This window comes from Nicotiana tomentosiformis, chromosome 12, assembly GCF_000390325.3.
Source record: "Nicotiana tomentosiformis chromosome 12, ASM39032v3, whole genome shotgun sequence".
Lineage (NCBI taxonomy): Eukaryota > Viridiplantae > Streptophyta > Magnoliopsida > Solanales > Solanaceae > Nicotiana > Nicotiana tomentosiformis.
In genome coordinates, this window is record NC_090823.1 from 95110411 (window position 1) to 95134178 (window position 23768).

At 37.7% G+C, this 23768-nt stretch overlaps 1 protein-coding gene across 2 annotated transcripts; it reads right to left on the reverse strand.

Annotated features, from left to right (window-relative positions):
- Positions 1-21640: 21640 nt before the first annotated feature.
- On the reverse strand, positions 21641-23512 carry LOC104106332 (cyclin-D3-3-like). Of its 2 annotated transcripts, none has more exons than XM_009614858.4 (4): positions 22885-23512; positions 22585-22786; positions 22350-22480; positions 21641-22210 (listed from the first exon to the last, which is right to left on the reverse strand). In XM_009614858.4, exons 1-4 carry the CDS (start codon positions 23356-23358, stop codon positions 21998-22000), a joined length of 1020 nt encoding a protein of 339 aa, XP_009613153.1. In that variant the 5' UTR covers positions 23359-23512; the 3' UTR covers positions 21641-21997. The 2 variants fall into 2 exon arrangements, with proteins under 2 accessions (XP_009613153.1, XP_009613152.1); XM_009614857.4 differs by having other exon boundaries at positions 22350-22483; positions 22885-23494.
- Between the last annotated feature and the right edge of the window lie 256 nt (positions 23513-23768).

Genomic DNA, 23768 nt, shown 5'->3' on the forward strand with positions numbered 1-23768 from the left:
AAGTCGGACCTTGTAGTCTTTATAATCGAGTGAGCATTTGCCCGAACTCGCATTAAGAGTAGCCATTGGGCTTAATAGTCGAGTGAGTGTTTGCTCAAACTCGAAGTAATGTAGCCCTTAGGCTTTATGGTCGAGTGAGTGTTTGCTCGAACTCGAATTAAGAGTAGCCCTTAGGCTTAATAGTTGAGCGAGTATTTTTTGAACTCGAAGTAATGTAGCCCTTAGGCTTTATGGTCGAGTGTGTTTTCTCGAACTCGAATTAAGAGTAGCCCTCGAGCTTAATAGTCGAGTGAGTGTTGCTCGAACTCGAAGTAATATAGCCCTTAGGCTTTATAGTCGAGTGAGTGTTTGCTCGAACTCGAAGTAATGTAGGCTTAATAATCGAGTGAGTGTTTGCTCGAACTCGAATTAATGTAGCCCGTAGGCTTTATGGTCGAGTGAGTGTTTGCTCGAACTCGAAGTAATGTAGCCCGTAGGGTTAATAGTCGAGTGAGTGTTTGCTCGAACTCGAATTAAGAGTAGCCCTAAGGCTTTATGGTCGAGTGAGTGTTTGCTCGAACTCGAAGTAATGTAGCCCGCAGGCTTTATGGTCGAGTGAGGATTTGCTCGAATTCAAAATAAAAACAGTCATTAGGCTTTATGGTCGAGTGAGTGTTTGCTCAAACTCGAAGTAATGTAGCCCTTAGGCTTTATAGTCGAGTGAGTGTTTGCTCGAACTCGAAGTAAGAATAGCTCTTAGGCTTAATAGTCGAGTGAGTGTTTGCTCGAACTCGAAGTAATGTAGCCCTTAGGCTTTATGGTCGAGTGAGTATTTTCTCGAACTCGAAGTAATGTAGCTCGTAGTGTTAATAGTCAAGTGAGTTTTTGCTCGAACTCAAATTAAGAGTAGCCCTAAGGCTTAATAGTCAAGTGAGTGTTTGCTCGAACTTGAAGTAATGTAGCCCATAGGGTTTATGGTCGAGCGGGGATTTGCTCGAACTCAGAATGAAAATAGCACTTAGGCTTTATCGTCGAGTGAGTTTTTGCTCGAACTAGAAGTAATGTAGCTCTTAGGCTTTATGGTCGAGTGAGTGTTTGCTCGAACTCGAATTAAGGTAGCCCTTAGGCTTTTCAGTCGAGTGAGAATGATTTCTCGAACTCGAATTAATGGAAGCCTTTGGGCTCGATAGATAGTCCCCGAGTGAGAATGGTTGCTCGAACTCGAGATAGGATAGCCCTTAGGCTTTATGGTCGAGTGAGTGTTTGCTCGAACGCGAACTAATGTAGCCCTTAGGCTTATGTGGGGCTTGATCTCGTTGATTTTTTGGTTGGCAGTCCCCAATTTATGGGGTAATGGTCGGCTCTTAAGCCTATTTGCATAATAGATCACGAAATAGAGGAAATTTTCTGTGATATGAGATATCGGTAAAGAAGAAATTTCTCATTATAAGTCATTATACATGTGTTCATGTTTTGTTCCAGGGCTCGAGCAAACTACACGAGCATGGTTCGTTTTGATCATTTCGCCCTTACAAGTTTTCCTATCAAAACACTGTTGTCATGAAGTAACTTTCTTGCATCGAACTTGATAATCGAATTTGATATATTCGAGGGTAATGCCCCCAGTATTCGAGGTTGATTGTAAAGAGGCCTCATATACTGTTGAATTGTTCTAAGTTAGCACGATCAATGGTTGCCTCATTAAAAACCTTGCCAAAAAACCCATTTGTGACAAAACTGATCTAAGGAAAAAAGAGTGCAACGCGTGCCTTGAGGCCTAAAGTCTTCGAGTTGAATAATCTATCCATATTTCTGGTCGAACACCTGTAAGGGTTAATTTTGAAATATAAATGATCATAGGAGGTCGTACCTTAACAGTAGTATCGATTTAGGTGTGACACGTTCCAATTGCTTGGTAGTTATTTGCCATTTATCACACCGAGCTTGTAGGATCCTTTTCCGATAATATTGAGAACCTGATACGGTCCTTCCCAATTCGGACCCAGTTTCCCTTCATTAGGATTTCGGGTGTTGAGGGTGATTTTCCTTAGCACCAAGTCCCCGATTTTAAAATGTCGAAGGTTGGTTCTTCGATTATAGTACCTTTCGATCCGCTGTTTTTGGGCGGCCAGTCAGACGAGAGAGGCTTCTCGTTTTTTGTTCAATAATTCTAGGTTCGTGCTCATAGTTTCGTTATTCGACTTATCTGTCGCACATTGAAACCTAACGCTAGGTTCCCCGACCTCAACTAGATAAGAACTTCGGCACCATAACCAACAGGAATGGTGTTTCCCCGGTACTGGATTTTGATGTTGTGCGGTATGCCCATAGGACTTCGGGTAGTATTTCTCTCCATTTTCCTTTAGCGTCGGTTAATCTTTTCTTAAGATTTTGGATGATGGTTTTGTTAGTCGATCCGTCATGTCAGTTCCCGCTGGGATGATAAGGTGTTGATATGATCCTTTTGACTTTTTTGATCCTCGAGAAATTTAGTTACTTTGCTGCTGATTGCTTTCCATTATCACATACAATCTCGGATGACATCCCGAAACGACATATGATGTGGTCCCAAATGAATTCTATCACTTTTTTTTCTCTGACTTTCTCGAAAGCCTGTGCTTCAACCCATTTAGGGAAATAATCAGTCATAAAAAAATAAACTGAGCCTTACCTGGGGCCGAAGGGAGGGGGCCAATGACGTCCATCCCCCATTTCATGAAAGGCCATAGAGGTAGGACCGAGTAGAGGAGCTCCCCGGGTTGATGAATCATGGGCGCATGTCTTTGACATTTGTCGTATTTTCAAACGAACTCCCTTGCATCCTTGTTCATATCGGTCCAATAATATCATGCTCTGATTATTTTGTGGACCAACGAATCGGCACCAGAATGATTTTCACAAGTGCCTTCGTGAATTTCACCTAAGATGTAATCGGTGTCTCCTGGTCCCAAACATATTACCAATGGACCATCGAACGTCCTCCTAAATAGCGTTTCGTCTTCGGACAAGATGAACCGTGCTACCTTTGTGCGCAGAGCCCTCGAATCTTTTGGATCTGACAAAAGCTTCCCGTTCTTGAAGTACTCTATATATTTGTTTCTCCAATCCTAGGTTAAACTCGTGGAGTTTATCTCGGCGTGGCCTTCTTTGATTACCGATCTCATGAGTTGTACGACAGTCCCCGAGTTGAGTTCGTCATCTTCGACCGATGAACCTAAGTTTGCAAGAGCGTCGGTCTCGCTGTTCTGTTCTTGAGGTACATGTTGCAAAATCCATTCCTTAAAATGATGTAGAGTCACTTGTAATTTGTCCAAGTACCTCTGCATTCGATCTTCTCGGACTTCAAAAGTCTTGTTGGCTTGATTTAGCATGAGGAGGGAATCACATTTAGCCTCTATGACCTCGGCTCCCAAACTTCTAGCTAGTTCGAGACCTGCAATCACGGCCTCATACTCGGCCTCATTGTTAGTCAATTTTGTAGTTCTAATAGACTGTCTTACTACATTACTTGTGGGTGATTTTAGTACGATTCCCAGTCCGAACCTTTTTGCGTTCGAGGCACCGTCCGTAAAGAGGGTCCATACTCTCGAAGAGGTACCCGATTTTATCAATAATTCCTTTTCAATCTCGGGTACGAATACCGGTGTAAAGTCAGCCATGAAGTCTGTTAAGATTTGGTATTTGATAGCGGTTCAAGGTTGATACTCGATGTCGTACCCGCCGATCTCTAAGGCCCATTTGGCCAATCGACCTGAAAGCTCAGGTTTGTGCAAAATATTTCGAAGAGGATAAGTTGTTACAACATGTATTGGATGGCACTGAAAATAAGGTTTTAGTTTCCTAGAGGCACTTATCAAAGCAAGTGCTAATTTTTCTAAGTGGGAATATCTAGTTTCGACCTCGCCTAAAGTTCGACTGACATAATAAATAGGGAATTGCGTACCTCGTTCTTCTTGAATCAGGACTCTGCTTACCGCTATCTTCGAGACAGCTAAATACAGATAAAGTTGTTTGTCTGCCTTCGGGGTATGAAGCAACGACGGGCTCGATAAATACTGTTTTAGCTCTCCCAAAGTCTGCTGACATTCCAGAGTCCATGCAAAATTGCTTTTCTTCTTAAGCAGAGAGAAAAATCGGTGGCCCATATCTGAGGATCTCGAAATGAATCATCTCAGGGAGACTATCCGTCCCATTAGCCTCTGTACGGCCTTCATATTATCTACCAATGTGATGTCCTTTCGATTTTATCGGGGTTAATCTCGATCCCTCGATTGGACACCATGAAACTGAGAAACTTGCCCGGGCCAACCCCGAATGCACATTTTTCGGGGTTGAGCTTCATATTGTACTCCCTCAGTATGTCGAAAGTTTCCTGCAAGTGCTTTAAATGGTCCTCTGCTCGCAGGGATTTAACTAACATGTCATCAATATAAACTTCCATTGATTTTCCTATTTGCTTTTCAAACATTCAGTTTACTAGGCGTTGATAAGTTACACCAGCATTTTTTAGACCAAATGGAATTACATTATAACAGTAGGTACCGTACTTAGTGATAAACGAAGTCTTTTCTTGATCCTCCTAGTTCATCTGTATTTGGTTGTACCCGGAATAGGCATTGAGAAAACTAAGAATCTCATGGCCGGCCATGGCATCGATCATACGATCGATATTAGGCAAAGGAAAAGAATCCTTAGGGAATGCTTTATTCAGGTCTTTATAATCTATGCACATTCTAAGTTTGTCCCCCTTTTAGGGACTACCACCATATTTGCTAGCCATTCGGGGTATTTTACTTCCCGAATGGATCCTATTCTAAGAAGTTTGGTTACCTAGTCTTTGATGGAGGCATGTTTGACCTCGGACTGGGCCTTCTTTTTTGTTTTACCGGGTGGAATTTTGGGTCCAAGCTTAGCCTATGAGTGGTGATTCCTGGTGGGATCCCTTTCATTCAGGCAGATGTTCGATTAGCGTGATTTGCTCCAGTTCTTCGACCGTTGATTGGGTAGTGTCGGAATCATCGGGGACCACGAAGGATCGAGGGACCCCATGTTTATCATCTTCGTTAGTCTTCTGATTTTGTAGTTTGGTCGAAGCTGGCGTTTGTGATTGCTATTTGGTATTCCGTTCCCCCTTCGAATCCGATCCTTTTGTCGATGATAGTGAAGATATTGGAATTACTTCATTGACGATAAACATCTATTTCATGGCCGGTTGCTCTCCATAGACTATTTTGACTCCCTCCGATGTTGGGAATTTCAGAACCCTGTGGAGGGTCGAGGTTACAACTCTTATATTGTGGATCCACGGTCTTCCAAAAAGGGCGTTATACCTCATGTCGCCTTTGATTACGTGAAACTTCGTTTCTTGGATGGTTCTAGCTATGTTTATTGGCAGAATTATCTCGCCCTTAGTAGTTTCACATGCCATATTGAATCTGTTTAGAACCAGGGTTGCAGGCACGACCTGGTCCTGTATACCAAGCTGCTCTACGACCTTCGATCTAATAATGTCGGTCGAACTACCTGGATCAATTAACACACGCTTAACTTGAGTTTTATTCATAAGTACAGATATTACCAGTGCATCGTTGTGGGGATGCATGACTCCTTCTGCATCTTCATCATTAAAGGACAAGGTTCTTATGGGTGCGTAATCCTGAGTCCGGGATCGCTTCTCTCTTACGATCGTCATCTTAGTGCGTTTAAGCACCGGCCCCTGGGGGTATCGATCCCACCAATGATCATGTGGATGATGTATTGTGGCTCTTCTTGTTCGTTTTATCTATCGAAATCCTTGTTTTTGAAATGGTTTTTGGCCCGGTCACTTAAAAATTCTCGAAGGTGCCCTTTATTGAATAACCGGGATACCTCCTCTCTGTGGCCATGAGTGCCATGATATTCACATATTTGATTGGGATTCCTCTGGGCAGGATCGGTTTGTAGATGTCGAGGCCATTTAGTATCTTTGATGTGTCCGATAGCCGACACGATGGCGGATGCATCGATGTTGAAGTTATATTCTGAAGAACGTGGTGCTTTCTTAGGTCAGGTATGCCAGTCGAACCCATTCCTCTTCATCAGCCCTCGAGACCCTTGGCCTCGATCACCTCTTTTACTGCCTTGTACAGGGTTACGTCTTGGTTTGTTACCCCTATGATCTCCACTATACGGCCGGTATCGGTCCCTGATCGACCTTGGTTCTCAGTTGATGTCCCTTTTAATAACGTACCCAGAACCCAACTGGTCGTCTTCAACTCTGATCTTCGATTGATACCGATTGTATACATCAGTCCATGTAACAGTTGGGTACTCGATCAGGTTTTGCTTCAACCGTCGTGAAGCTATCGAGCTTCGTTCGTTCAACCCTTGAGTGAAAGCTTGAACAGCCCAATCGTCTGTGACTGGTGGTAGGTCTATTCGTTCCATTTGGAAACGAGATACGAATTCTCTTAGCATCTCGTTATCTTTTTGTCTTACCTTGAAGAGGTCCGACTTTCTGGTCTCGACTTTTATGGCTCCAACATGTGCTTTTACGAAAGAATTTGCAAGCATAGCAAAAGAATCGATAGAGTTAGACGGTAAATTATTATACCATATCATTGCTCCCTTTGACAGGGTTTCACCGAATTTTTTCAGTAATACAGATTCGATCTCGTCCTCCTCTAGGTCGTTCCCTTTAATGGCACATGTGTAAGAGGTGATGTGTCCGTTGGGGTAGGTCGTTCCATTATATTTAGGAATTTCGGGTATGCGAAACTTCTTGGGGATCAGTTTCGGAGCTGCGCTCGTGGGGAAGGGCTTTTGTACGAATTTTTTGGAATCCAAGCATTTCAATATCAGTGGTGCCCCCGGGATCTGATCAAACCTGGAGTTATACGTTTTCACCTTTTTTTCATTTGCTTCAATCGTCCTTTCTCCTGACTCTATTTATTTTGTCAGTTCCTCGAGCATCTTAACAATTTCGGGATTAGTCTCCGATTCTTGCTCGTTTAACTTTACTACAGCTGGCCCCATTTTGTGGGTAACTTCTTGGGGGAGACTGGGGCTCGAGCCTGGTCGGTGCCTTGGTTTGGCTCTGTAACTAGGCTATTGATACTTGTTGAGCTTGCAACATTTTGAAAATCATACGCAAGCTGATTCCGTTTTCCTCAGCGTTTTAGGTATTTCGAGTTGCAGATCGAGTTCCACCTTGAATGCTATTTTCAGGATTGGAACGTTGGTTTACCTCGATGGCCACATGTGAATTAACGTCTATTGGCTCTTCGTCCCGAGCTCCAACAGGATCGACGAGTGGCCTTCCACCCCCGAGGGTTAAGTTGTTGTTCTCATCTTGAAGGCCAACTTTGTTGTCGATAAGTAGGGCCATTAATTGAGAATTCGCCATTTTCAACCTGAAATCAAATACTTCCAAGAGCAAGTGTAAATTAGTATATTTCACAGAGATTCGTACCAAATAACCATTATTATCCTTAGCCCCACGATGGGCGCCAGACTGTTTACCCAAAAAACGGATAAAGTTAAATTTATACGTAGTTCTAAGGATATGTGGTATAACTTGGCACAAATCAGAAAAGTATGTAGAAAAATATCGAATATTGACTGTAAAAAAGGAATGAAATACAAACCAAACTGAGTAAAAAATAATTTATGAACAAGCAAGATGAATCAATATACAAGGCTCACAAAAGGATAATCTCTCGTGTATCTATATGTGAATATCAATAATCTTTTTAATAAGGGAGTGTGTAGATGCTTTAATGTTTTGTCTCCTTTTCTTACATAAATGATAGCCACTCTTTTATAGTGGAGGGATCTTACTTTGGATATAATAAAAAATACATAGTGGGGATCCCATGATAGATTAGTTAATTTAACTTTTCCTTAATTTCTGCCGAGATTATCTCCCCAAGTGCGGCTACAACGACTCTTGTCTCTTAGCTCGATCTTGGTCGGACTTAATATTGGTCGATCTCCAGATTTCGAGCTCGATATTGACTAGGGCTCGGTATTGACTCGGGCTCGGATCTTGAGTTCGATAACGCCACTTCACATCATAGTTCGATTTGGACTCGAGCTCGATAATGACTTCGAGTTCGGTATTGATCGGTCCCTCAATCTTGTTCCAATCTTAACTAATTACATGAAGGACAAAACCGGTTTTGACTGTATACAGTACCTTCACAAGATAGATTTTTTTTTTTATGTACACACTATCCTGAAATTACACTGCTATGTTGTTATTGTTGGTGTTGTTGGGCCCTTTCCATTAATATTATGCAGATCCAAAGTTTCCCTCTAGCCAGAAATTTCAATGTAAATGTTATATGATAGTCTCAAATTTTAATTAACATTTGTTATGGGATTTTTACTTAAAACACAAAGTTTTTATTTTATTACTCCATATTTTTTCTGTTAAAATATAACTCCAAACTTCAAGCTGGACAAATCAGAAATTCAGGAAAAAAGAAGCAGCAGCTGCTGCAGCAGGATATATGACAGAAAGGAACATTAGGTGAAAGTAGGAATTATTTTCAGAAGCTGGGCGCTTTTGACTTATGGCACAATTATTATTCTACATATGATAGGAACTAAACATAAGATAATCAATTCATTATGTATTTCCAGTACAATAACACGCCTTGTCGGCAGTGGCGAATCTAAGAATTTCTTCAAAGGTATTTAAATTTGAAAGGAGTAAAAAAAATTTCCGACAAAGAATGTTCAATATGTTATGTACCTCTAAAATCCGATATTTTACTTATATACGCAATATAATTTTTCGACAAAGACTAAAGTGTGGCTTCGCCCCTATTTGTCAGCAAAAAAAAAAAAAAAAAAAAAAATAGAGGCAAGACTTCAGTATCCAACAAATGGTTACAGATGAATTTCAGTTCTGCTGAATTGAAAATTTGAAATACATGAATCTTGACGAAAGGTTAATCACCTCTTTGACGGGTTACTAGTTTGTTCGTACTGAAGGAGATTTAACTATATATATTTAACTTTTAAGTGACCTCATTGTGTAAAAATAGTTTGCACTAGGGGTGTACAAACCGAACCAGAAAACCGCACCAAACCGAAAAGTTAAATCAAACCGATTAAAAAAACCCGACTAGATTTGGTTTGGTATTGAGTAATAAAACCCGAACCAAACCGATATATAAATATATAATTTTTATATATACTTTTAAGATTTTATATAGAATTTTCTTTAAAAAATGTCTAGAAATATTTAGGATTCTCTTGCGGGATTTAATATTTAATAGTATATGAAGTGCTCAATATTTATTAACCCTAAATAATGGGTTGTATGATCACTTTCTTTTGAAGTGTTACTGAAATGCGTCAATCTCTTTGTTCTTCCATATTCATACCATATGTTAAGATCTATTAAATTCTTATATCTTTTTCGAATATGAAGTGATTATTATTATTTAGGTATCATATTGATTTTTATGTTTCATTACAAAATTCGGTTAACCTTGAAAGTGTACATCAACGAAAAATTATTGTCAGGTGACTAAAAAAATAATTATTATTTATGTGTTACTAAGAAAATTCTCCCATAAGAATATTTTAATAGATAATATGTTTGTCAATTTTTTATATTTTTACTAATCATATATTTACTTATCAAAAATTTAACTAAGTAAAATTAAAATAATATTTAAGTAACAAAAACCTTAAAAAACCCGACAAAACCGAACCAATCCAAACCGATATAGTTGGTTTGATTTGATTTTGATAAAAATCGAATCAACCCGGTCCATGTACACCCCTAGTTTGTACTATCACTGAATAGAATTTGGACTTTTTCTGTCACGATATAATTTTCCCTCCGTTGGGTATCATGATGGCACCTAGTCTTAGGGACTAGGTAAGCCTAACAATAATTAAAACAACAACATTATTTAAATAGATTCTCTTAAAATTCTCAAAACCGGTAGTACAAGTCATAAGCTCTACAAAGTGTTTGCTAGAAAACTTCTAAATACAACTGTCCAGAAATAAGAATAAACAGTACAAAATGAAAAGTGGAAGGTGACTCCGAAGCCTACGAACACAGCAACAGGTTTACCTTGAGTCTCTATAGCAACATTCCACACAGCTAGCTAACGAACAAGTACCTAGATCTGCACAAAAATATGCAGAAGAGTAGCATGAGCACACCACAGCGATGCCCAGTAAGTATCAAGACTAACCTCGGTGGAGTAGTGATGAGGAACAGTCAAGACATCCACTGGGCTAATAAACTGAACAGATATAAGTACATGAATAACAGAAGTATGATATCTACATAAAGACCATGCAATATGACTCACAATACAGTAATGGCATTAAAGCAAGAAAAAACAAGTATCAGCGGAATATCATGAAAATGACGCAGACAAAGTGAATGGAATACAACCTAAATCCGGAATCACGAATACAGCAAGGACAAGTAATAACTCAGTAATTACAACCACTTTTACATCAGGTTTTAGTCAACAACTCCACGAGGTACCGAACCTCAAACAATTCACAACTCACGGGTTTCAATACCTGAACCCTAACACTTGACATATTGTGCCCTCATAACACCTCATAACCACACTGACGACTCACGTGCAAATAGAGCCATTCTCACATAGAAGGCAAGTAAACAAGGGTGAGCATCTATGCTCAACAATATCAAGAATAACTCTTATATGATAAGAGTGCTTAACTATGTGTATGCTTGTGCAAGTGTCCTAACATAGTGCATACCAGCAAATAAGCATAAGGAAGAAGAAGAACGGATAACACGTAGAATATTTTCTTACAGCTTTCACAAGATAAAGCTCACATAGGTACGTATATCACTACACAAATATCAACAATAAGAATGCCCCCAGGCTATAAATCATCACAAATCAATCCCTGACACAGCTCACCTTGTCTCGCCACGTGTGCAATAGTAACATAAATGCCCGCTTTGTCTCGCCATACGTTCATAATAATATTCTCACCTTGTCTCGCCACATGCGCAACCCATAAATATATATACATATCTCGCCTTGTCACGCTACATGTGCAAATATCAATGATAACAATAGCACGGCAGAAACCTCGTGCAACCCCATAGTAACAACCACACGGCAGAAACCTCGTGCATCACAATAATAACAACCGCACGGCAGAAATCTCGTGCATCACCACAACAAGTACCACAACAACAATGACAATAATACAAAGTATGACAAGTAAATCAACTCAAGAACTTTTAAATCACAGGAAAATGTGGGACCAAATCACAAGGAATAACCACAGTAAAGAATGCTAGGCGTAAAGAGAACAACTCAACAAAGGGAAACTAATGTGTATCAACGATCCCACAATATACATTTTAACAACAGTGAAACTAACACGAGTCAAATAATTCTAAATAAAACAAGTCGACGAAGATATAGGATATCTAAAACTTCTTTTAAGGTTGAGGAACTACTAAGGATTTTCAACAATTTAATTAAGGATAAACAGCAAAAAGATAATCATAACCTCAATTAAGACTGAAAAAAATTATAAGATGATATAATAATAATTTTAAATAAAGATAAGTAGTTATGAAAAGATAGCATGACAATAGAGGAGGTAAAATCTTCAGTTAAGTCAAATAAGAGTTAAATAGGCAATAAGAGTGAATCGTGAAAGCAATTAATTATAATTAAAGCATGTAGAGGTGAAACTAGTAAATAAGAACTTAATCATATCAAGAACAACTTCATACTCAGTGAATATAAGGACCTAAGAATCCTAAGAGGCTAACTTTTCACAAATAAGTCCGAGTACGCACTCGTCACCTCGCGTGCATGGACTACAATCAACATAGAAGACTCAATCCTAAGGGAAAAATCCCCCACACAAGGTTAGGCAGGATACTTACCTCAAACCAAGCTCAACCAGTCTGTAAGAATGCCCTTTTTTTCAATTATCCGACTCCGAATGGCCCAAATCTAGCCAAACATAATTGCATAACATGAATACAACCATAATAGACTCATCTAATTAATAAAATCAATACTTTAATAAAAATCCCGAAATCCGCCCTAAAGGTCGACCTGGGCCCACGTCTCGGAATCGGATAAAAGTCACAAAATACGAATACTCATTCACTCACGAGTCTAACCATACAAAAATCATCAAATTCCGATACCATTTCGTCCCTCAAATCGTGATTTTTTATTTTGGATTTTTCTTTCAAAAACTACCATTTTCCTCAACTCAATCGATTCTAGGTGAAGAACACTTACCCAATCGATTTTGCATGAAAAACCTACAAGGAATCGCTCAAAACCGAGCTCTAGAACTCCAAAAATGGTAAAAATGGCAAACCCTTGGAATAGAGGACTTTATATTCTGCCCAGGGGTTTTGTGCATCGCGAATGCGGAGAAAGGGATGCATTAGCGAAGAAGAGAAACAAAAGCTGCCCAGTTGTTCTTCGCGAACGCGACAACACGTTCGCGAACACGGAGAGAAAAAATATGATGGCCCAACGACTGCTCTTCGCGAACGCGTAAAGTAGTACGCGAACGCGAAGAGTGTAATGGAATAGCTACACAAACGCGGAAGTGACATGCGAACGCGAAGAGGAAAATGATCACCAGTACCCAGGGCCTGGTTTACACTTCGCGAACGTGAGATAGGGAATGCGAACGCGAAGAAGGGGGTGGCAGAACTTCGCGAATGCGAGAGGGTGACTGCGAATGCGAAGAGGAATTATTTCACCCTCCAAAATAACACTACGCAAACGCGAAGGCAAGGACGCGAACACGATGAAGGAAACCGGATGACAGATAACAACAATTCAAAAATAGGGGGAAAAGACCCGTAGCCCATCCAAAACTAACCCGAGGCCCCCAGGATCCCATCTAAACATACACAACAAGTCCCATAACCTAACACGGATTTGCTCGAGGTCTCAAATCACATCAGACAATGCCAAAAAATACAAATCGCATCACGAATCGAACTTATGAACTTTCGATCTTTCAACTTTGAAAACCCATGCCGAAACCTATCAAATCAACCCGGAATGACGTCAAATTTTGCAGGCAAGTCCTAAATAATATAACGGAGCTGTTCCAACTCTCGGAATCACATTCTGACCCCGATATCAAAAGTCCACTTCAGGTCCAAATCTCCAAAAATTCGACTTTCGCCATTTCAAGCCTAAATCAACTACAGACCTCGGATTTATAGTCCGGTTACACTTCTAAGTCCAAAATCACCCAACGAAGCTAATGGAAGTGACGAAACTCCATTCTGGAGTCATCTTCATATAGTTCCGACTATAGTCAAAATCCTAAGACTTAAGCTTCCATTTTAGGGACTAAGTGTCCCAAATTACTCTAATCATTCGGTAACTGAATTCAACCATGCACACAAGTCAATACACATAATATGAAGCTGCTCAGGGCTTTATGCCGCCGAACGAGGCTTAAGTTCTCAAAACGACCGGTCGGGTCGTTACATTTTCTTTAAAATTAAAGCTTAAGCATACTAATATACTCAAATTTCAAGGACACATTTTACTTATTGTGAAGTGTACATGGATCAGTGAACCAAACTATAAGGATTTTCTGTACAAATAGCACGTGATAGCCAGTTTTCGGACTGGTAATTGAAAAATAACCAGCGTTTGCAAAGTTATTGAAAAATAGTTACTATTTTGCTGCAATACGAAAAGTTCCAGCATAATATACTGGAGATTGGTGCACCTGTATATGAATTTCCAGCATATTATACTGGAACTCCAGGATATGGAACATTTCAGCATAATATACTGGAGATTGGAGCACCTGTGTATGAACTTCAAGCATATTATGCTGGAAGTTCACATGTAAAAAATTCGAACTCCAGTATATTTTGCTGGAATATTTTTCGGATTTTGAACAGTGTTTTCGTTCAGATTTATCTTTACATGAAAAGTGATTAAGTTTCGATTACTTTTGAAAATGTGGCTATTTTTCAATTATCACTTGTAAATCTGGCTTTTTTTTTTTAATTTCACCCGAATTTTCCTACCATAAGTAAAAGATAATGAAAAGTGTAATATGGCCAAATTTTCATGACATTTGCCATGACATAATATACAATATAATAAAATTTGTGGATCATGACATTTGCCATGACATAATATCCATTATTAGGCCAAGGATTACTTGCTATAAATAGAGGAGTTTCTCCTCATTTGCAAACATACCAATTCAAGAGCTTTTCACTCTTGTCTTTCTTTCTCCTCCTTTATTTCATTATAGAGTATTTTAGAAGAGAGTGGGTGTTGGAAAATACTTGTGTGAACCGTTTCTTTGGAGTGATCTTGTGAGGTTATTCTCTTGGGGTGTTTGGAACTAATTAGAGTATTTACTCTAATTTTGTACTCTCTTTTGTACTCTTGTTGGTATAGTGAAATTACTCCTCTCCGCTTGTGAACGTAGGTCACCTTGACCGAACCACGTTAAATTTGTGTATTCTTTATCTTCTTTAATTGCCGTTATTATCAACTTGCATTATCTTTGTTATTGTCATCATAACATTGTTTGGCTAAATTTCGCACTACTCGGTAACCCAATCCTAACAAATTGGTATCAGAGCCATATCTAATCGGGTTAGTTTAAATAGCCAAAATGACTCTAACAAAGTCTTATGTTGAGAAATTTGACCGAAGTGCAAACTTTGAAATGTGGCAATTAAAGATGGAAGCTATCCTAATTCAGGATGGCTTAGATTTGGCATTGCAAGGAAAGGAGAAGATGTTAGATAAAATGACGGACGAGGAGTTTGCCGTCATAGACAAAAAGGAAAAAGCAGGTATTATTTTAAATCTTTCAAATGAGGTTTTACGTGAAGTTGCAGCAGAAAGCTCAGCTAAAGGCATATGGAAAAAGCTTAAAACCTTATATATGAAAAGAACAGTAGAAAACAGGTTTTACCTAAAGCAAAAACTTTACATTTTTCGTATGGCTTAAGGTACCTCTATACTTACACATCTTGATACTTTTGATTCTCTTCTTATGGATTTAAGTAACATAGATGCTGAAATCAAAGATGAGGATCAAGCTGTGTTATTGCTTGTTTCCTTACCCCAGTCTTTTAAACATATAAGAGATACTATACTTTATGGAAAGGATAATATCTCTTATAAAGATATCAAATCTATTATGAAATCAAAAGAACAAATAGATAGAGATATTATTGGGGAAACTAGTAGGAACCAAGGGGAAGGCTTATTCATAAGAGGTAGATCCAACAAGAAAGATTCAAGTAGTGAGAAACCTAAATCAAGGTCAAAATCCAGATACAGAAATGTCATGTGCAAATATTGTCATAAAAAAGGTCTCATTATTTCTCGATGCTTTAAATTAAAAAACAAAGAAAGGCATACAGAAAAGAAAAATGAGCACAAAAATACTGACACTGCCGAAAAAAGTGTAGCTGCTGATGAGACCAGGGAAACTATTTTTTTAGCAACTAGTAATAGTTTCAAATCTAACAATGAGTAGATTTTAGATTCGGATTGTTCTTATTATATGTGTCCTAGTCGGGATTTATTTACCACATATGAATCTATTGGAGGTGGAGTTGTCTTGATGGGCAACAATGTTGCCTGCAAAGTTATTGAAAAAGGTGCAGTCCGAATCAAAATGCACGATGGTATGGTGGGAACTCTCACCGATGTTAGACATGTTCCTGACTTGAAGAAAAATCTTATCTCTTTGGGCACTCTAGAATCTCTTGGGTGCAAGTACACAGGTAAAGGTGGAATTCTGAAAATTTCTCATGGTGCTCTTGTGATCATGAAAGCACGTAGATCTGGTACGTTGTATACTCTTTTGGGATTTATTGTTACAGGTGCTGCTGCAGTTTCAATATCAGATAAATCAGATTATGACATCACAAATTGTGGCATATGCGATTGGGGCATATGAGTGAAAAAAGTCTTTCCATCCTCAGCAAAAGAGGTCTCTTATGTGGCCAAAGTACCGGAAATATGGAGTTCTGTGAACATTGTATATTCGGGAAGCAGAAAAGAGTCAGCTTCAAATCTCCAGCGATTCATAGAACAAAAGGTACTTTGGATTACATTCATTCAGATCTTTGGGGTCCTTCACATAGCCCATCAAAAGGTGGTGTCAGGTATATGTTAACTTTCATTGATGATTATTCAAGGAAAGTTTGGATTTATTTTCTGAAAAATAAAAGTGATGTTTTCTTAAATTTCAAACAATGGAAAGTTTTGATTGAGAAGCAAACAGGAAAACAGGTTAAGCGGCTTAGAACAGATAATGGTTTGGAATTTTGTAATGATGAATTCAACGAATTTTGCAAGAATGAAGGAATTGCTCGACATCGTACTGTGAGAATGACACCTCAGCAAAATGGTGTGACAGAAAGGATGAATAGAACTCTTTTGGAAAAGGCTCGTTGCATGATTTCAATTGCTGGGTTGACAAACGCCTTTTGGGCAGAAGCTATCTCTACAACTTGTTATATTGTCAACCGAGTTCCTTCTGCACCTTTGAACTTTAAGACTCCAGAGGAAGTGTGGTCAGGTACTCCTGCTAATTATTCTGATTTAAAGATATTTGGTTGCCCTGCATACATGCATGTAAATGATGGAAAATTAGAGCCAAGGGCTAAAAAGACCATTTTCCTTGGGTATGCATCTAGGGTGAAAGGATACCGACTATGGTATCCTGATCCCATGGCACTAAAATTTATAATTAGCAGAGATGTAACCTTTGATGTATCCTCTATGTTACATTCTAGAAAAGAGTCTTCTAGTTCTTGTGATACAGATAAAAGAAAGTGTACACAGAACCAGGTGGAGATTGAGATTGGCATTCCTTCTGAGCCAAGCTCATCAACTTTGGAGCAATATACAGTTGAAACTCCTGAAGTTGAGACAGAAGCTGAAATTCCTGAAGTTGAGACTCCTGAAGTTGAACCAGAAGAAGAGGAGTATTCTATAGCCAAACATAGACCAAGAAGAGAAGGTAAACAACCATTAAGATTTGGAGATTATGTTGCATTTGCTTTTTCAGTTGCACAAGAAACTGAAGAAATTGGAGAACCATCAAAATATTCAGAAGCAGTTTCTGGTGTTGACCCATCCAAGTGGCTGATTGCAATGAATGAAGAAATTGAGTCTCTCCACAAGAATGGTACTTGGTCTCTTGTGAAGCCGCCATTGGAAAAAAAATTGTTGGTTGCAAATAGGTCTTCAAGGAAAATGATGGCATTTCAGGGGTTGAAGATGCGAGGTATAAGGTACGATTAGTTGCAAAGGGCTATAGTCAGGTACAAGGAGTTGATTTTAATGATATTTTCTCACATGTTGTTAAATATAGCTCTATTCGTGTCTTGTTTGACTTCGTTGCCATATATGATTTGGAATTAGAACAACTTGATGTTAAGACAACTTTCTTACTTGGAGAACTTGAGGAACAAATATACATGCATCAACCCGAAGGATTTGAAATTAAAGGAAAAGAAGATCATGTTTGCTTGTTGAAGAAATTCTTGTACGGATTAAAGCAGTCTCCAAGACAATGGTATAAAAGGTTTGATTCCTTTATGTTGGATCATGGTTATTCGAGGAGCATGTATGATAGTTGTGTTTATTTCTGGAAGTTAAATGATGGTTCATTTGTGTACCTATTATTATATGTTGATGACATGCTCATTGCTGCTAAGGATTTAATAGAAATTCACAATTTGAAAAGTCAGCTGAAAAGTGAATTTGAGATGAAAGATTTGGGAGCAGCTAAGAAAATCCTTGGCATGGAGATCAAAAGAGATTGAAAAGCCAACAGGCTATTTCTGACCCAAAAGAAGTACTTGGAGAAAGTCTTGGAGAGGTTTGGCATGAAAGATGCTAAACCAGTTAGTACCCCTCTTGCTGCTCATTTTAATTTATCAGATACTCAGTCCCCACAGTCAGAGGAAGAAGAGAGGTACATGGCACAGGTTCCTTATTCCAGTGTAGTCGGCAATATTATGTATGCAATGGTTTGTACACGTCCAGACATTTCACAAGTAGTGAGCGTGGTAAGCCGGTATATAGCTTGCCCTAGTAAAGCACATTGGCATGCTGTGAAATGGATTCTCATATACTTGTGAGGTACTTCAAACACATGTTTGGAGTTTGGGAGAAATACTAACACTTTGGTTAGTTTTATAGACTCAGATTATGCAGGTGATCTTGATAAAAGAAGATCACTGACAGGCTATGTATTTTGCATCGGTGGTTGCGCTATTAGTTGAAAGCTACATTACAATATGTAGTAGCTTTATCTACTACCGAAGCAGAATATATGGCAGTGACCGAGGCGATTAAAGAAGCTTTATGGTTGAATGATCTATTTGCAGAACTCAGTTTACACCAAGGTAGTATTACCATTTTCTGTGATAGTCAAAGTATCTTTCACTTGACTAAAGATCAAATGTATCATGAGAGGACGAAGCACATTGATATAAAGTATCATTTCATCCGAGAAACCATTGCTGAAGGAAAAGTCTCTGTTCAGAAGATCAACACTAGAGACAATCCTACTGACATGTTCACAAAACCTATTCCAATGTCCAAGTTCAAGCTTTGCCTGAACTTGATTGGTATTTACGAAGAATGATTTTGCCCATTGAGGTTTTTGCGGAGAAGGTGGAGCAAATTTACTATATATAAGCCGAAATTAGGCCAATGTGGAGATTTGTAATATGGCCAAATTTTCATGACATTTGCCGTGACATAATATCCATTATAACAAAATTTGTGGATCATGACATTTGTCATGACATAATATCCATTATTAGGCCAAGGATTTCTTGCTATAAATAGAGGAGTTTCTCCTCATTTGCAAACACACCAATGCAAAAGTTTTTCACTCTTGTCTTTCTTTCTCCTCCTTTATTTCATTATAAAGTATTTTAGAAGAGAGTGAGTGTTGGGAAACAATTGTGTGAACCCTTTATTTGGAGTGATCTTGTGAGGTTATTCTCTTAGGGTATTTGGGACTAATTAGAGTATTTACTCTAATTTTATACTCTCTTTTGTACTCTTGTTGGTATAGTGAAATTACTCATCTGCGCTTGTGGACGTAGGTCATCTTGACCGAACCACGTTAAATTTGTATCTTCTTTAATTGCCGTTATTATCAACTTGCATTGTCTTTATTATTGTCATTATAACATTGTTTAGCTAAATTCCGCACTACCCGATTTACCGATCCTAACAAAAAGAAATTAATGTGCCAGAAAATTGCACCTCTTTTTATGGAGATATATTCGGTGCTTAGACTTTAGAATATAAATGTTGATGACTAGGTCAAAAGGATGACCACCTAAATAGCTCTCCAAAAGAAGAGAGGTCTTAATCGGGAACCAACTCTCTCTTATCACTACAATCGTTTGTGGAGAAATGAATAGGATCACGCTTAACTACAGAGCTCGACTTTGAATCCTGAAAATAAAAAATATTTTTGTATGGAGCGCTTAATGAGTTTTACACAAGGTAAATTTAAATTAATCGGGTTCTAATACAAGGCAAACCGAAAACAAAGAAAAAGAAGAACTCTGCTACTCCTTCACACTGTGTATCGCTGCAATCCATTTCTTGGCATTGTCTTTTCTTCTTTTGCTTTAAGGGTTGAAAACACTAAAGTCCATTCTCTTCTAACTACCAAAAGCAGTGAACAAAAGGACCAACAAAGACACATCAACCAAAATCAAAAGATATTGTCCCCCCAAATTCTCCATTTCCCACCTTTCATCTTTTGCCCCTTTTTCTGCGTGCATATTTGTTTTTACAGTGAATCTAATTGAATCCAAATCGTCTTTTAATCCTCTATAAGCTCACCTTTACACCTTTTAATATTGCAAATTAGTACCTTCTTCCTGGCTTTTATGCCACTGCTTTAGAACTTTGCCCTTTTTTCTTCTCCCTCTAGACAATCTGTATCATCCTTTTAATATTGCAAAGAGATTTGAATGGACAAACAAGGATGATACAGATTGTCTAACTTAAGTATTATTTACTAGCATAATACCATAATTTGAGCGAAAAATATTTAGAATGTATATTATAAACGTAACTAAGCATACAAGCTTGACGACATATTAATAATTTATTAATTAAATATAGTGGGAGGTATCGACACATGAAAAATCATAAGCTAGACAATCATTTGACAGACTCCCCTTCGCCCTGCTTTTTCGTTTATTACTACGTTGTTGTGGGTTAGTCAATACAACTAATTGTACATAAAATTTATAAGGATTTAACCTATATACTCCGTCAACTTAAAGAACTGTATATTGTTACTGTAACTTAACAAGTTGTATCATATAATCTATTTTATTTTCTACATAATTAGTTCCCACTTATAAGTTAGTTAATGTTAATCCCATACCTTTTCATCATATAACAAAGTAGATTTCGTCACAAAACCTTACGCTACCTGGCCCTTTATAGGAGGTCGACCAAAATGTTTTTTTACAATATCAATATATAGATATTAAATAGTGTTCCGTCATTCACGCTACTTATGGTGCGATAGATTGACCAACAAAATGAATTATATTATCAATTTAGAATAAATTTCTAGAGCTTTGTGTTTAGCTTTGAAAAGGTGAAAGTAAAAATAAAAGAGGAAAAGCCAGTTGTGATTCTTTATTTTGAAGTGGTAAAGAAGGCACATGCTAGATTTCTAGTGGAGGTCTTTTCTGCCAACAACAAGAGAAAATTAAGTTACCTCATCTTTGTTTTTTTGATTAAAATTTTCTATGGATGAATTGTATTTTCATTTTATAGACCTCAAATAGCTAAACGATTAGATCAGAGATAATCATGGGTAGAATAATCCCTTTATACTAAAGGGCATAACATATATTTCCATGTTCTTAAATTGCTGCCCTTGAGGCCGTAATAATTAAGTACAATTGGACTAACATAAACAGAAAAGGAAATGGGTTTTCGATCCGAAAAAACTGTATGCTTTTACCTTGATCAGTCGTATATACACAAATTACTCTTTATACACAAATTACAATTAAATAAGAGAGCTATTATACTCCATATGAGTTCAAATTCTGCTCTTATAGTGTGACAGTAATATTCTTTATACCATAATGTTAAGTAAACATGCATGTAAGTACTCTTTATAGTAAGCCTGATGGTAAGGTAACTTTAAAAATAGAGTAATTACATGTTAAAATAAAATTTTACATTGTTCGTGTATATATATATATGGAATAAATTCATTATATATGTATATTTTAATATAAAAACTATTAATTTGAGTAACCTCTTTTAGACCTAGCAATATGAAAAACAAAAGTCATAAAATATACTAGCTCTTCCAACGAGGTCAAACCAAAAATATTGCAGATCCAACTCCCAGATAAATCAGTGGCCGACAACAAGTTCTTCCCTCCACATGAGAACAAAATCCATCCTTTAGCCTATTTTTGATATATTTGCCTTTTCTCAATACACATATCTCTTTCCTTAAAATTAGCAGAAATAGAGTAATAACTTTCAATTCATATGGTCATGAAATACTGAACCCGTGAACCGATAACAGCCTGTTATTCACATTAAAGCTATGCGAATATTTAACCAAGGAAACAAATTATACGGAGATGAATAGGCATGAAATTATTTTTAATACTCTGTTAATCCGCATTTTAATTTCCTCCAAATAAAATGTCGGCCATCTTTACCTCTACTATCCAATAAGAGTCAATTTTGTTATGGAAATATGACGAGCAATTTAACTTGTGAATCGTAAGAAGAACATGCCATTATTGGACACAATAGATCCGTAACTAATTGACTATCAATAGTCTTCTACGGAATGATTAATCCACGAACAAATTTGAGAATCTATTGATTGACTTTAGCTGGCATGGTCTTCTCGACTTTCGCCATGTAACCAAAAAGCTCTCTCTTTATCATCTAGCGTCTAATGCAACATTCTTTTTCCTTCTCAGGAACCACGTTTATGTTCTAGTCTTCTTTGACAATGGCTCTGGAGAAAAAGAAACTGATGAAGCCACTGCCCACGAGTCATCGGAGCTATCAGAACTAAATGACACATCCATAACTCCTATGGGACTTCCTGGCAAGGCACCAATTGACTTTCGTTTGTTTGAGTTGAAATCAATGTTGGAAGCCACCTCCTGAATTAGCCTATAACAATCGGTCACTTTGTCCTGTTTCCAATTATTTAAACGTTGTGAGTTGTATGTCGCAAATATGTACTATAAAGTGATCATTTATTGGATCTGCTACTGACAACTAGTACAACAAATTGGGGAAAGATTTAAGACATGAATTAATAACTATACTAACCTTTACTATTCCAAGTATACCCAAAAGTTGTTCTTGGTACTCTTCTCCAATGCAGGGCTCTAGCCTATCAATGACGTGTAACATTGTAGCAGCAGCCATAGTAGAAGGAAGATAGCACATGAATCTAAAATCTGCTAATTTTTACATATACAACATGAACCAGTTAGTAAATAATGGAGGACCAAGAATCTAGCTTTATAAAGGGCCAACATATTCATGTCATATAGATGCTTACCAATAATAGTGGATAGAAGCACTCTCTCACATCTTCTAAGTAATTCATAGTAAATGTGGTTGTTCAATCCAAGCCTTCTGGAGAAGTAATCAAGAAATGATAATGGGGTTACTGGATTCATCTTCCACTTGAGAGTAGTAAGTACCAATAGCTCCATTCTCTGAATTGTTCTTGGCTCAAACAAGTATCTTGATTCCTCCACCTAAATATCAAGAAAACACCAAATCAATAACCCCAACATTCAAATTATTATTAAAACAAGCATAAGTTAATTATTGCAGATTTTCTAAGATAACATACTTGGAGATCTAGAAGTAAAGGCACTTGAGTCTCCTCAACTTTTGCAGCTAAAGAAAGACAGGACACAGCAGCAAGATGATTCAACCATGGCTTTTCACTTTGTGACTGAAAGCTGAAGAGAAATCTATCAAAGTAGTTTACAGCAAGAATTGCAGTTTGAGCAGAGAAATTATGATAGGCAATGGCTTCAAGAATCCAATCAACGGCCTCTCTTGTTGCTACAGACAAATATGGGTTGTTTATTACAATATTATACATTTGATTCTCTTGTTCTTTGGACAATAAAGAGCTTAACTCTTCCTCTTCCCATAGCAAGTCTTGTTCTAACAAAGAAATAGACTTGGGGTTTACTTCTACTTCCTCTGTTAAACAATTTTCTGTGTCTAACACGTCCAAGCTCTCATTTTTGCAGTACAAAGAATCTAATAAAAATGGAAGCTTTTGGTGTTGTGGTTGATTGTGATGGTGAGCCATCTTCTTCTGTGAAGAAGACGGATGATTGAATTTTCATTTACTTCATTTGTCGTCCAAGGAAAAGGCTATTGTATGAATAGGCTCATCTGAGCTATATCTCTGTCTCTCTGTTTTATAGAGTTGGAGGAACAGCCGAGGAGGACTAAGGATTTTTTTTGTTTTTTTTAAAATTTATTATTCTCGGTTACTCGAACTCACAACTTATTTGAGTCCAACCTTTCCTTTTCTTTTTACTTTTTTGTTTCTTTATTTTGGTTGAGTCCTTTGATTTTTAGTTTTTACCCACAAAATGGTCCTTAACGCATTGGAATTAACTTTAAAGATAAAATGACAAAAATGGTCCCTTATGCTTGTGGAAGCTTTAAAATAGTCCTTTAAATATATTTTGAGCAATTTTGGTCCTTTAAATT